The sequence below is a fragment of the Nilaparvata lugens genome, chromosome 2 (assembly GCF_014356525.2).
Source record: "Nilaparvata lugens isolate BPH chromosome 2, ASM1435652v1, whole genome shotgun sequence".
NCBI lineage: Eukaryota > Metazoa > Arthropoda > Insecta > Hemiptera > Delphacidae > Nilaparvata > Nilaparvata lugens.
In genome coordinates, this window is record NC_052505.1 from 78,314,012 (window position 1) to 78,329,209 (window position 15,198).

Consider the following 15,198-nt stretch of genomic DNA (forward strand, 5'->3'; position numbering starts at 1 on the left):
GGGCTTTCGAAGCAAGCACAGTTTGATAAGCATTTTAAACTTCTGGGAATATTGACGATACCTTCAATATTTGTTCAACAGAGCCTTATTTATGTTAAGGAGAATTTGGAGAGAAGTTGTGGAGCAGGGGGTAGTTCATAACCATAACACTAGAAATAGGGGTAATTTGACTACTTATCGGTATACCTATTCTAGTACACAAAAACATTTCTATTTTCATCAATAAAATTGTTTAATTCACTTCCTGAAGATCTTAGAAATATCGAGAATGGAACTTTTAAAAATCGTTTCTTAGCAGCTAACCCTTTAAACAAGATTGAATATTTTTATACATTAGCTAGGAATATTCGGTTATAAGTTGAAAATCAGGTGACATATTATCATAGGGTACTGATAGTGTAACTTACTGATGTAATATATTTGTATTTTGTATCATGTTGTATATATTTGACACTTGTATCTGAAGACCTCAGATATTGCTGCAATAAAGATTCTATTCTATTCTAATGGGAAGTGCGTTTTTGATTTAATGAGATTATGAGACGTCCATAAGACCGGCGGGATTCGAACCCACAAACCAGGCGGTGCTGGCAGACCGAAATTTTTAACGCTCCTGGCTACTGGATCAATCTTTATTTTTGCAAAAAGCACAACATTAAAAATACTCAACTGGAGTTAAGCAAGAAACTATCAGAAAGACACTAGCATCTGTAGCTTTAGTATAAACTAACTAATATGATAAGCGACTCTCTCTCTTGTACTGACTCAATAATTAACTTCAGTTTTCATGTATTCAGTTTCCAAGAACGCAAGACTCAACTCTAAATGATGAAAACTCTGCCATCATTTAAAGACTGATGTCAAGCGTCAACTGGGGAAGGAAGCGACTGCCTTATCCGCTTCTCTTGTAGTAGCCCCGTTGTTGCTTTTGCATTCCGAGGAGGAGCTTTGACTCTAGGTGCAAGAGCTGTGACGGCTCTCGTCTCAAGACGAGACGCGCTTCAATGCGGGTTTCATTGAGCTCGATCAATTCTCAATGTATTCTCGTGGTAAAAACTATCCTTAACTTTTATTAACAGAAGCTTGTAATCAATTATGGTATGGAATTTAGCTTGGTCACTAAACAGTATTTTTTGTAAAACGTTTTAATAATTGAAACTTTTCTTATATTTTTACTCTTTACTTACCTTCACCAAATTCATTTACAATGACAGCTATCTTTTTATCATGTTGTTCAGTCAGTATATAATTAAGAAGAGTAGTTTTACCAGCCCCTAAATAGCCGGTAATGATAGTAACAGGTACAGGTTTAAATACTGCAGGAATAAGATCTGGCACATCTTCGTCTGAAGAATCCATTTCAAAAGAAGAATCCGCAAGTGACTAATCAAAATTGAACTGGAGACAACCTTTTCATCACAGAATGTTATTATTCTACGGATAACGGAACACAAATTCAGCAAAGGCAGAACAAGTTTAGCAAAAAATAAACAAGATAACTGAAAAGCTAACCTCAAAGAGAAATAGTAAAGCTAACCTCAAATTTTTAGCATACAGCGTGCATCACCGAACAGCTGTTTGATCAGCTGACTCTGTGATAATTTAAAAAAATCTTTATATATATTTTATATTTCACAAAAACATTTCTATTTTATCAATAAAATTGTTTAATTCACTTCCTGAAGATCTTAGAAATATGGAGAATGGAACTTTTAAAATCAAATGAAACGTTTCTTAGCAGCTAACCCTTTAACCAAAATTGAAGATTTTATACATTAGCTAGGAATATTTGGTTATAAGTTGAAAATCAGGTGACATATTATCTTAGGGTACTGATAGTGTAACTAGCTGATGTAATATATTTGTATTTTGTATCATGTTGTATATATTTGACACTTGTATTGCATCTGAAGACCTCAGATATTGCTGCAATAAAGATTCTATTCTATTCTAATGGGAAGTGCGTTTTTGATTTAATGAGACTATGAGACGTCCATAACACCGGCGGGATTCGAACCCACAAACCAGGCGGTGCTGGCAGGCTGAAATTTTTAACGCTCCTGGCTACTGGATCAATCTTTATTTTTGCAAAAAGCACAACATTAAAAATACTCAACAGGAGTTAAGCAAGAAACTATCAGAAAGACACTAGCATCTGTAGCTTTAGTATAAACTAACTAATATGATAAGCGACTCTCTCTTGTACTGACTCAATAATTAACTTCAGTTTTCATGTATTCAGTTTCCAAGAACGCAAGACTCAACCCTAAATGATGAAAACTCTGCCATCATCTAAAGACTGATGTCAAGCGTCAACTGGGGAAGGAAGCGACTGCCTTATCCGCTTCTCTTGTAGTAGCCCCGTTGTTGCTTTTGCATTCCGAGGAGGAGCTATGACTCTAGGTGCAAGAGCTGTGACGGCTCTCGTCTCAAGACGAGACGCGTTTCAAGGCGGGTTTCATTGAGCTCGATCAATTCTCAATGTATTCTCTTGGTAAAAAGTATCTTTAACTTTTATTAACAGAAGTTTGAAATCAATTATGGTATGGAATTCAGCTTGGTCACTAAACAGTATTTTTTGTAAAACGTTTTAATAATTGAAACTTTTCTTATATTTTCACTCTTTACTTACCTTCACCAAATTCATTTACAATGACAGCTATCTTTTTATCATGTTGTTCAGTCAGTATATAATTAAGAAGAGTAGTTTTACCAGCCCCTAAATAGCCGGTAATGATAGTAACAGGTACAGGTTTAAATACTGCAGGAATAAGATCTGGCACATCTTCGTCTGAAGAATCCATTTCAAGAGAAGAATCCGCAAGTGACGAATCAAAACTGAACTGGAGACAACCTTTTCATCACAGAATGTTATTATTCTACGGATAACGGAACACAAATTCAGCAAAAGCAGAACAAGTTTAGCAAAAAAATAAACAAGATAACTGAAAAGCTAACCTCAAAGAGAAATAGTAAAGCTAACCTCAAATTTTTAGCATACAGCGTGCATCACCGAACAGCTGTTTGATCAGCTGACTGTGATAATTTAAAAATAAATCTTAATTATATTTTATATTTCCCAAAAATATTCATCGTCTGACCTTTTCGAATGGAGAAAATATTCCAATTATTGTGAAATATGATAATTTTCTATTTATAAAAGTTTAATAGGTGGATTTAACCATCAATATTACTCGAAGAATAAATTCGAATTCAATGCTCAAATATCGATCAATGAAAGTATCGATATCAATGACAGACAACATGTCTGCTTGCCAAGATTATAACCTTTTCTCACAGATGTAGTTGTAATTGTAAATTTATTAGTTTCCATATGAAACAATTTAGATGGAATGAATAAATTGATATTATTTTATTTTATAAAAGTCCTTTCTGCTTAATTTCTTATTATGTTTATAGTTATAGGTCATTACTTATTCACAATTTTTCAAGTCTTTTTATAAAAGTTGAAAATGAAACAATTTGTAAAGTGTACATAGGTGAGTAGCTAATCAATTAATTCTTATACATTATTATTAACTTGTTGTATTCTTTAACATTAATTTAATGTTTAATAGCTGATGACTTAACTAACTGTGTGATGACTTTACTGTCGTATATTGTTCTCTAACTTTGTTCAGACACATCAGCCTTCTCATTCTTGTATGGATATACCTTTCAATCAACTGAACGGTTTTAATAATTTATGTATGGAATACGAATTTCAACAATTCATGGGTACTATATATGTCATTTACATAATTCAGTATTTTGCATTAAGCTTTAAGTTGGTATAGCCTACTCATTTATTGTAAGTAATCAGTCATAGCCTAATTTTTTATTTCGCGATCCTCAATGCTGTGTTTTAAGCAATAATATAAAGAAGTGGTCACAGTCTCACATCTCTTGTTCGCTTATTATTTATACCCATACAATTTTTTGCATTAAGTATAAGTAAGTTATATAGGCCTAACCTATTTAAATTTTTTAAAAGTATATCATGAAGGAGACGTTCTTCTTGTGTACCTATTTCTTGTATTTAATACCACCCTTTCAAGAATTTAAGGCGTAATATTGGAAATTTTTACCTGTTTACTGTTCTTTAAATCTTGGAAGGTCTCATGACGGTTCACATGGACACGAGATTTCAAAAACCTCATAAAAAATACACCAGCTCAAATCAGGAGATCAACAGAATTATGTTGGCCAATCATGCATATTATGCCAACCAAAAAATTTCAAAATCAGTTTAATATCACGAAGAACAAAGGAGAAGATGTACAGGACATTAGTAAAACCGGTTGTGACGTATGGAGCTGAAACATGGACATTTTGAACAAGGGTGAGAGGTCATTTGAAAGGAAGATGTTCAGAAGAATATGGGTGCCAAGAATAAGAATAAGAATGATTTTTATTCCTTTAGTGCATACAAACAATGTTATCGGAAACATCAAAATATACATTAAAATACATCATAATAAAATAACAGAATAATAGAATAATGTCTCATTCCATTCAGGACCCAAACAATGCTATTGGAAACCTCTATTTAAGGTTTCCTCCATATATGTCAATAAAACAATAATATCAAGAATAAAATAATCCAACGTACATAATGCATCATTTAAATATAAACACATAAAAATATAAAATACTACAGAGTACTATCACGTATGGTTTCCAAAAAATGATTCTCTACTGGCAGCTGGAGGAAATCAGAAAGCGAGTATAGTGGGAACTGTAAGAGAAGGTTTTCAAGTTTTTGTCGGAATACTGTTAAAGGCAAGTTTCTGGCTGAGTCTGGCAGAATATTAAAAAGTTTCAAGGATACATGATTAGGACTAGTTAATACTTTTTTCAGTCTTGTGTAAGGTACATCTATTTTTGTCTTATTTCGTGTATTATGGCTGTGGATGTCAACTCTGCATCTATATGATCCTATATCCTTCTTTACTTGAAGTAGGAGTTTGAAAGCTACCATACTGTAAACTGTTATAACTTTTTCCTTTATAAATAATGGCCTGCAATGCTCCAAATACGCTGCACCTGATATAATTCTTATAGCCTTTTTCTGTAGTAAGAACACTCTTTGCACATCCAGGGCACAACCCCACAAGACCAACCCGTACATAAAGACACTCTGAAAAAAAGCGAAATAGCACATTCTTAAATAGTGTGCGGGTACACAATCCCTGAGCCTTCGAAGAAGGTATATAACCCTACTAAGTTTGGAGCAGACACTTTCTATATGAGGTATCCATGTGAGTTTATAATCTAGTGTAATGCCAAGAAGCTTAGCCCTTTTTGCACTCTGACTGATCTGTCTCCCATGGCATGCCTCAGGGATCTATTTTATGACCTGTTTTGTTCATCGTCTACATAAATGATCTACCAAAAATTGTAAACCCACCAGCTTGCCCACAGTAGTTTCATTGAGTCAAGCTTCCCAGGACTTGGCTGATTCGATCGAGAGCTGGGGTAATTCAAATTTATCACGTGTAAACTCTGATAAAGTTTAGAACTTGACTATCAGTTATAATAGAAGACTGACTATAAGTGAGGAGAAAGAGGCAAAGTTTCTGGGCTTCACACTTGACACTTGCCTTAGTTGGTCCCAGCATATTGACATTATTGCTAGCAAGCTAAATATGGGAGTCTTCTTAATTAGAAAACTGAGGTCATATGTCAGGTTGGATGTTTTAAAGATGATTTATTACGCTCACATCAATTCTCATTTGTCATATGGTACCATACTTTGGGGTTCCAGAGCTTACAGTGGTAGACTTTTTAGAATACAGAGAAAGGCTATCAGACTGATTTGTGGGCTTTCGAAGCAAGCACAGTTTGATAAGCATTTTAAACTTCTGGGAATATTGACGATACCTTCAATATTTGTTCAACAGAGCCTTATTTATGTTAAGGAGAATTTGGAGAGAAGTTTGTGGAGCAGGGGGTAGTTCATAACCATAACACTAGAAATAGGGGTAATTTGACTACTTATCGGTATACCTATTCTAGTACACAAAAAACATTTCTATTTTCATCAATAAAATTGTTTAATTCACTTCCTGAAGATCTTAGAAATATCGAGAATGGAACTTTTAAAAATCGTTTCTTAGCAGCTAACCCTTTAAACAAGATTGAATATTTTTTATACATTAGCTAGGAATATTCGGTTATAAGTTGGAAATCAGGCGACTTATATTATCATAGGGTACTGATAGTGTAACTTACTGATGTAATATATTTGTATTTTGTATCATGTTGTATATATTTGACACTTGTATCTGAAGACCTCAGATATTGCTGCAATAAAGATTCTATTCTATTCTAATGGGAAGTGCGTTTTTGATTTAATGAGATTATGAGACGTCCATAAGACCGGCGGGATTCGAACCCACAAACCAGGCGGTGCTGGCAGACCGAAATTTTTAACGCTCCTGGCTACTGGATCAATCTTTTATTTTTGCAAAAAGCACAACATTAAAAATACTCAACTGGAGTTAAGCAAGAAACTATCAGAAAGACACTAGCATCTGTAGCTTTAGTATAAACTAACTAATATGATAAGCGACTCTCTCTCTTGTACTGACTCAATAATTAACTTCAGTTTTCATGTATTCAGTTTCCAAGAACGCAAGACTCACCCCTAAATGATGAGAACTCTGCCATCATTTAAAGACTGATGTCAAGCGTCAACTGGGGAAGGAAGCGACTGCCTTATCCGCTTCTCTTGTAGTAGCCCCGTTGTTGCTTTTGCATTCCGAGGAGGAGCTTTGACTCTAGGTGCAAGAGCTGTGACGGCTCTCGTCTCAAGACGAGACGCGCTTCAATGCGGGTTTCATTGAGCTCGATCAATTCTCAATGTATTCTCGTGGTAAAAACTATCCTTAACTTTTATTAACAGAAGCTTGTAATCAATTATGGTATGGAATTTAGCTTGGTCACTAAACAGTATTTTTGTAAAACGTTTTAATAATTGAAACTTTTCTTATATTTTTACTCTTTACTTACCTTCACCAAATTCATTTACAATGACAGCTATCTTTTTATCATGTTGTTCAGTCAGTATATAATTAAGAAGAGTAGTTTTACCAGCCCCTAAATAGCCGGTAATGATAGTAACAGGTACAGGTTTAAATACTGCAGGAATAAGATCTGGCACATCTTCGTCTGAAGAATCCATTTCAAAAGAAGAATCCGCAAGTGACTAATCAAAATTGAACTGGAGACAACCTTTTCATCACAGAATGTTATTATTCTACGGATAACGGAACACAAATTCAGCAAAGGCAGAACAAGTTTAGCAAAAAATAAACAAGATAACTGAAAAGCTAACCTCAAAGAGAAATAGTAAAGCTAACCTCAAATTTTTAGCATACAGCGTGCATCACCGAACAGCTGTTTGATCAGCTGACTCTGTGATAATTTAAAAAAATCTTTATATATATTTTATATTTCCCAAAAATATTTATCGTCTAACCTTTTCAAATAAAGAAAATTTTCCAATAATTATGAAATATGATAATTTTCTATTTATAAAAGTTTAATAGGTGGATTTAACCATCAATAACTTCAAGAATAAATTCGAATTCAATGTTCAAATATCGATCAATGAAAGTATCGATATCAATGACAGACAACATGTCTGCTTGCCAAGATTAATGATTATAACCTTTTCTCACAGATGTAGTTGTAAATTTATTAGTTTCCATATGAAACAATTTAGATGGAATGAATAAATTGATATTATTTTATTTTATAAAAGTCCTTTCTGCTTAATTTCTTATTATGTTTATAGTTATAGGTCATTACTTATTCTCAATTTTTCAAGTCTTTTTATAAAAGTTGAAAATGAAACAATTTGTAAAGTGTACATAGGTGAGTAGCTAATCAATTAATTCTTATACATTATTATTAACTTGTTGCATTCTTTAACATTTCATGTTTAATAGCTGATGACTTTAATGTCGGCATAAAATTCGTATATTGTTCTCTAACTTTGTTCAGACACATCAGCCTTCTCATTCTTATATGGATATACCTTTCAATCAACTGAACGGTTTTAATAATTTATGTATGGAATACGAATTTCAACAATTCATGGGTACTATATATGTCATTTACATAATTCAGTATTTTGCATTAAGCTTTAAGTTGGTATAGCCTACTCATTTATTGTAAGTAATCAGTCATAGCCAAATTTTTTATTTCGCGATCCTCAATGCTGTGTTTTAAGCAATAATATAAAGAAGTGGTCACAGTCTCCCATCTCTTGTTCGCTTATTATTTATACCAATACTATTTTTTGCATTAAGTATAAGTAAGTTAGGGATAACCTATTTAAATTTTTTAAAAGTATATCATGAAGGAGACGTTCTTCTTGTGTACCTATTTCTTGTATTTAATACCACCCTTTCAAGAATTTCAGGCGTGATATTGGAAATTTTTACCTTTTTACTGTTCTTTAAATCTTGGAGGGTCTCATGACGGTTCACATGGACACGAGATTTCAAAAACCTCATAAAAAATACACCAGCTCAAATCAGGAGATCAAAAGAATTATGTTAGCCAATCATGCATATTATGCCAACCAAAAAAATTTCAAAATCAGTTAAATATCACGAAGAACAAAGGAGAAGATGTACAGGACATTAGTAATACCGGTTGTGACGTAGAGCTGAAACATGGACATTTTGAACAAGGGTGAGAGGTCATTTGAAAGGAAGATGTTCAGAAGGATATGGGGGCCTATATGCGATGAAGGAAACTGGAGATCTAGGTATAATAATGAGATTGACGAAGCAATTGGAAGAGAAAATATTGTTCGCTCCATAAAGGCTAGAAGAATTGACTGGTTGGGACATGTGGTGAGAATGGGAGAGGAGAGAGACCCATTAGGAATAATGAATGAAATGATGATCGAAACTAGGAGAAGAGGAAGACCAAGAAGAAGATGGCTGAATGACGTGTTGGAGCGCCATGTATGGAGGCTCCGTGTTAAGGAGGCCCATGTCCACCCAGGACTGAAGAGCCAAATAAAGAAGAAAGACGAAATCAGGAGATCTTGTCAGTCAATGCAAATCGTCTCTAATCTAGATGAGGCACTATGGAAAGTGTTCCTTCAAAACTGACATTTTGTGTACTATATTCATTTTGTATGGATGGGAATGAAGGTATTTGTGAAGAATCCTCCTCACAGAACAATCGGAAAGTCCAAGGGCAGGCAAATATTCGCGTGCTGAACGCCTTGGAGACTGCAAAAGATTGAAGATCTTACTCTCTGAATGTTTTCACGTGATCTAATGGGCCGTTGAACTTAAGATGAACTTCGTTTTATTGTTCAACCTGTTTTTCTAAACGTAATAACCCTCGAAACAATCGATTTCCGGTCTGGAACATGGAACAACGGGGCTAAATTTAAGCGGAGATTCCGAAAGGCATGCAGTCTTGCAACCAATGTCCCTCAAAAAGTAAACCTCAATGGCGAATACACGTTTCTGGCTGTTCCAACGCATGATTGCGACTGGAGTGTGCAAGAACAAAACTATAAAACCACACCTCTCAAATGTGCCTACTAGCACTCCGCTATGTCATCACGTAACTGAATAGTGCCCATTTCAAAAAAGGAAATTATAATGCCGCACTTTGTATAATACCAAGCAACTTAAATTAATGAAATCAAGTTATAGAAGTAAAATTTATCTGCAGTTTCCAAGCCAACAAGTTGAATTTCGGTTGATCCTTTGCTATAACAATGTATCATCAAATTTAAATAAAACAAAGTACTTCTGTAATATTGCTACTGCCTTTCAACCCGCAAGCTTTGCAAAAATATAAGTTGCAAAAAACTCTTTAATAAAGTCTTGATGTAATTTAGCTAGAGTGTTTGTAATATTATTGTAATGAAATTCAAAATTTATTTTCAGAAATTTTCTTAGTCCAATCAATTGATCCCGAAATGTCTTCTTATCCGGAACAACAAGCAGAAGAACGGGAAGTCTTACAATCAATATATGATGGCGACCCCTCGTTCAAAGAATTGAATCCCACTACCTATCAATATAAGGTGAGTGAAACTAGTCTTACTCAGATTCAATTATAAAATATAATTATGAAAATCATAATGTCGAAAACAGTTTATCAAACAATAAAATATTTGTTCACTTCCAGTGGGAAAAGTCAAGAATAATTTTTTTTGAAAACAGGGTCCGTGTTTAAGAGCCATGACCTCACCTTATATGCAACGTTGCACTCAGCATTTCTGTACTCTTTAGTTCGTACACTCAGCTATTACATTCAGCCAGCAGTCTCGACAACCTGTGAGTCGCCAGGAGTCAGAGCGAGTCGGGAGACATTTGTTCTTATAGCGCTCATCACACTTTTGGCAACCGGTTGGTGTCTTACTCGGGTCGTCAGTCCGGCAGCCAATCCTGGTGTCTCAGTGTACTTCACACTCGATCGCCAATCTGGTAGCTTACTTTATAAATTCACCAGTCTCAGCTACCAGTGAGCAATCACAGAGGGCCGAGTGTGAAGCACGCTTGGACACCAGCCAGACATTCCTTGTAGGCAAATCAGAAACTCTTTATTTCCCAAAATAATTAGAAAAACACATGATACACATAAATTTTATATGTTAGGAACCCCCCCACAAGACTATTCGTCTGTGTGTAGGAGGGAGTCTATTCCTAAGAAGTATACAATAGATCGACTCCAAGCATTCAGTCAAATTTATAATTCACATTAGTAAAAAGTAATGACGTCACCCATTACTCAAGGTAAGCTGGTAGATGTTTTGTTTTATAATGTTGGTCAACGAACTCAATCTCTACAATGATTTGAAGTGAATTGGTGAAGGCGTTATTTATTCATTGTAGAACATACAAAAGAAAATAACGTCTAAACTGGAACTTCTCTAATTCAATCTTGTACGAAATTTCAGTGGTTTTATTGTATGATTTTTATTTTGTGTTCAAGTTTGGTGAAGACGGCGATCCTAAATCGTTCCTCTTAGAAATATCATGGGGACAGAAATATCCAGATGAAAAACCCGACGTCAATATGGATGCCTTCTACAATAAGCACATGTGAGTGAGAATACATATTTACTCTATATGAGTATATTATGTATGAGTAAATTAAAACTCCCATTTTTCAATAATTTGAATTTCACATTGAATTAATTTTTGTAAAGGGTTTAAACCAATCAATTTAGATTTTAAATCGAAGAGTATATTAGACTTTCAACCTGCAAATGACTGCTCTGGCTATCTTATAATTCATCCACAAAATTCAGAAATGAATTTTTAGAGTTGAATCATTACTATTGATTTATTCCTGTTGATATTGACCATGTTTCAACATAAGTGCCCTTGGAATGATAACGTATTAAATGATCAATATTGTAGAAAATTGAAAAACAATTTTTATCATTCCCTTTATAAAGTCATGATTGAGTTGTATTGATTGTATGGTCATATTTTATTTTCCAGTTATTTCTTCATTGGATTTTCGCTTAATTCCTTTGTTATTTCTTATTTTCTTTGCAATTTTTCAGAATACAAATTGTAAAAGACCACATAAAGAAATGTGTTCTCCAAGAAGCCGAAGACTACCTAGGAAATGCGATGACGTTTAGTCTTTTCGAATCCGTCAAAGAGAAGCTAAATGAATTAGTCGTAGATCAACCAGAAAAAACATTAGAAAACGGCATATCAGACTTAAATATTCAGGTAGGAAATTTGTAACACACCAAACTTTTACTTTTAGTATATATTAAAATTGTTTTTTTTTTTAATTTAATACAAAGATAAGCTCAAAGCCACTGATAACGCTAGTCGAATCTAATTTACTCATCATTTTCATCTCATTAACTTGATAAGGCGCAGCTTCATTATTCGGTTGGTAACGGTATATTTCATACATTGCCACGTCATTTAAGAAAAACTTTTGGTGAAAACTAACAATGAAGTATTGCTTCTTCAACACGTTGGTGATTCCCTTCAATATGGAGATCTACCTACTTCTTACTTCTACTTTTATAACCGGATGGCTCATCAACTGAGCTTTGATATATGAAGGGGTTATAATACAAGAGGTCTAAGTGACATATTGTTAGTTTCGAGAAAATTGAGCCTAAAGTTTACTTACATTAATTAATTCTTCATTTATGAAATGAATATAGAAATGATATTCACCTATTCCTATAACTATTCAGTAAACTTTTACCAAATCAAAAGTACAGTTTCATGTCTCAAATTGCTCTCCTTTGTCAATTATCAGCTAAATAGTGATAAGAAGTATCACTTGTACCCCTTGTTTACCAAACAAAACTCTATTGTTTAGCTACACATAAATCTATCAAATTTATCAGCAATTGAACAATGATTAATGGCCTCATTGTAATATTATCTGATTCGCTATTTGTTTCTTGAGGTATCTTTTGCTTGGTGACATGGCTTAATCAAGATTAAATTAAATTTGATGGATACGAGCAACCGTTGTCCTGTAAACAAGGGATCCAAGTCACTTGGACCCCTTGTTTGATCAAATAAGCAGCTGTTTGAAAATGTAGTTTAAAAATTTTACACCAGATGTCAGCACTGATTAGACCTACATTTATACCTCTTGTAGGCCTATACTAGATTTTTACCACTTTCAGCTATCGATTACTGTAGCTAACTCAAAAAAATGGAAAATGTCACTTGGATCCCTTGTATTCTGACCCCCCCCCCTCATATGGCTCCGTGCAAAGTACTTCTCAATCCTATCCCCCCTCTTTCTCTTACTCTTCACAATCGCCATATCATCATGACTCGTCCAGAAATCTCGTAGCCTATGATACGTGTTACGTGTTACTTTGCACCTATTAAGATTCTTAAAATTTATCACCGTAAAAGCTACCGTACTCTCCAATATAAGACTCAATTGCACTTCACAATTTACTGGTCTATGATTTATCACGGGACACAAATCCAGAAGAGGTTATTGATTAAATTACTATATGAACTCCATTGTATTTAAGTAAGACACATTTGAAACGTTGCCTAACCAATTAGTATAGGCTACCGATTATTTCCCTATTAATTTTAACTCGGACAAGGTGGCTGCTGATATCTTTATAAATTAAAACACTTGCAAAACTAATAACAAATTAGTCACTGTGGACGTTATGCCACACCAAATTATTTGCGATTTGTACCAAAATAGAGCTTTTATTTTAAGAATAGTTTACTTACACTTTATCAAAAATTATAAAATTCAATAAAACTCTATACATATGACTGAATCCCTCTGACGGAATTCTTGAATCTCGTACTTCAAGGGCCAAGCCACAAGAAGTTTTATTGCACTGGCAGCGGACGAGTCGGCTGATCAGCAAGTTCTCCGATTGGCTGATTATCAGCTGATTGGGTTGCCGTTCGGTAATCAGCTGACAATCAGCCAATCGGAAAGCTTACTGCCCTGCCGACTCGTACGCCGCCAGTGCAAAAAAACTTGAACAAACGCTTCATGTGGCTTGGCTCTAATGCCTACTAGATACGGCGACGAAGAAAGCAACCAAGAAACACAATGATGTGGTCAAAGATATTTTACTTACAGAGTGCCTGATAAGTCACTCCCTATTTTTATATAGCTATAATTTCTTTATTTATGAACCAATTTTGTTAGAACTACATTTGTTAGATAGAGAACTCCTTGAGGTGTTTAACACCAATTTTCATTTCTTTCAGTTTAAAAATGTCCCCTCTCTTAACTGTGGAAGAACGAGCCGGAAAAGCAGCTCGTTATGTGGTCTGAGGATCTGTGGTACGAGTACAAAGATGGTGGAGGGCTGAACGAGGGATCCATGCAAAACTTGATGCAAAAACTGTTGAAAATTTCCATTTCAAATTACTATCAACAGGGAGTGTTGCAGATACAAGACGATCATCAATGTCAAGGAGAGCAGGGCATGTTGACAGAGTTCGTGGAATGTGGAGCCTTAAGAAATCACTGCGTCAAGGATCTCGTGAAAGTGGTCTTTCACGTTACTCTACGTTACTCTGTTGCAACGATTCTTGAGAAATATCTCAGTGTTTTTGCATCCAGTGTTGCATGGATCCCTCGTTCAGCCCTCCACCACCTTTGTACTCGCACCACAGATCCCCCTAGCTCATAACGAGCTACTATTTCGGTTCGGCTCGTTCTTCCACAGTCAATAGAGGAGGCATTTTTAAATTGAAACAAATGAAAATTGATGTTAAACACAACCTCAAAAAGTGCTCTATCTAACAAATGTAGTTCTAACAAAATTAGTTCATAAATAAAGAAATTATAGCTGTATAAAAATAGGGAGTGACTTATCATACACACCCTGTATATCTTTGTGTTTTCATACTGAACAAATATCTCACCAAATACTGTGTCATTAACTGGTGATTTATTGAGTTGCATTGTTTACTGTTGCAGAACGTCGACGAGGACGACGATGATGGTGGGGGCAGGGGACAAGGGGGGACGGGTGGCGCAGTGAAGAAGTCGGCACTTAGCAAGGCGCAGAAGCGCAAGCAGTGGGATCGAGTGGACGCGAGGGGCGAGCGCCCGCGAGGCTACGACTGGGTCGACATCGTCAAGCACCTCTCGCAGACCGGCTCAAAGGCTGACGCCACCTCCTAGCCAACCAATGATATTATTATTTTTAATAAACAACTTTTATATAATTCATGGCGTTTAATGAGTCATCTTTCCTTCAGACGTCCCCGATCTCTTTTCTAGATACAGATCAAGATCAAAGTTCAGATAGGCTGGGAGATAACTAGTAAAATTTTAATGATAAGTACCCGAACTCTATTTCAGATAAGCTGTGAAGATCGCAGATAGGCTGGGCTGGGATGGGTCGCATCTAAAGGGTCTGTTCCCAAATTCCCCCCCCCTCATATAATTGGTTGTAATGATGATCTGGTTTGACATTTCAATGGTTTTAATAACGCAACTATATGAAGCAAGTAAGGGTTTGATCACACTGAATGCGTATATGTGCAAGTAAACGTCAGATCATTCATGATCCGAAAAATAAAATCTGGAAAGAGCCATTGAGATACTTTGTGACGTGCATGTAGCTGCACACACTGAATTTGATTTGTACGCAACTAGTACGTGAATGCAATAGTGTGAATGTTCCTATCTATTGCTCTTTCCATAGTTAGTTTCTCA

The 15,198-nt window shown here is 35.1% G+C and overlaps 2 protein-coding genes across 5 annotated transcripts in view; one reads left to right on the forward strand and one right to left on the reverse strand.

The window, feature by feature from the left end:
• The window catches only part of LOC111045964 (COBW domain-containing protein 1), a 186,375-nt gene extending 184,832 nt beyond the window's left edge, over positions 1-1,543 (reverse strand). Inside the window, exon 1 of the mRNA XM_039421806.1 lies at positions 1,188-1,543. Coding sequence (XP_039277740.1) covers positions 1,188-1,359 — 172 coding nt within the window. The 5' untranslated portion in view covers positions 1,360-1,543. The remainder of the gene's footprint in view (positions 1-1,187) is intronic.
• A 1,702-nt stretch (positions 1,544-3,245) lies between these two features.
• LOC111060442 (RWD domain-containing protein 4) lies at positions 3,246-14,709 on the forward strand. Of its 4 annotated transcripts, none has more exons than XM_039421813.1 (6): positions 3,255-3,500; positions 3,651-3,653; positions 9,928-10,069; positions 10,981-11,090; positions 11,561-11,735; positions 14,455-14,709. In XM_039421813.1, exons 3-6 carry the CDS (start codon positions 9,962-9,964, stop codon positions 14,659-14,661), a joined length of 600 nt encoding a protein of 199 aa, XP_039277747.1. In that variant the 5' UTR covers positions 3,255-3,500; positions 3,651-3,653; positions 9,928-9,961; the 3' UTR covers positions 14,662-14,709. The 4 variants fall into 4 exon arrangements, with proteins under 4 accessions (XP_039277745.1, XP_039277747.1, XP_039277744.1 ...); XM_039421812.1 differs by lacking the exons at positions 3,255-3,500; positions 3,651-3,653 and adding exons at positions 7,673-7,881; positions 8,020-8,022; XM_039421811.1 differs by lacking the exon at positions 3,651-3,653 and having other exon boundaries at positions 3,246-3,500; positions 9,930-10,069.
• Positions 14,710-15,198: the final 489 nt, after the last annotated feature.

What these genes read in the sequence shown, in the direction of transcription:
- LOC111060442 (XM_039421811.1), top strand. Translation starts at nt 9,962, where the DNA reads ATGTCTTCTTATCCGGAACAACAAGCAGAAGAACGGGAAGTCTTACAA. An exon ending in CCACTACCTATCAATATAAG is followed by an intron (nt 10,070 to 10,980) that starts GTGAGTGAAACT and finishes TTTGTGTTCAAG; the next exon opens with TTTGGTGAAGACGGCGATCC. An exon ending in TATCAGACTTAAATATTCAG is followed by an intron (nt 11,736 to 14,454) that starts GTAGGAAATTTG and finishes TTACTGTTGCAG; the next exon opens with AACGTCGACGAGGACGACGA.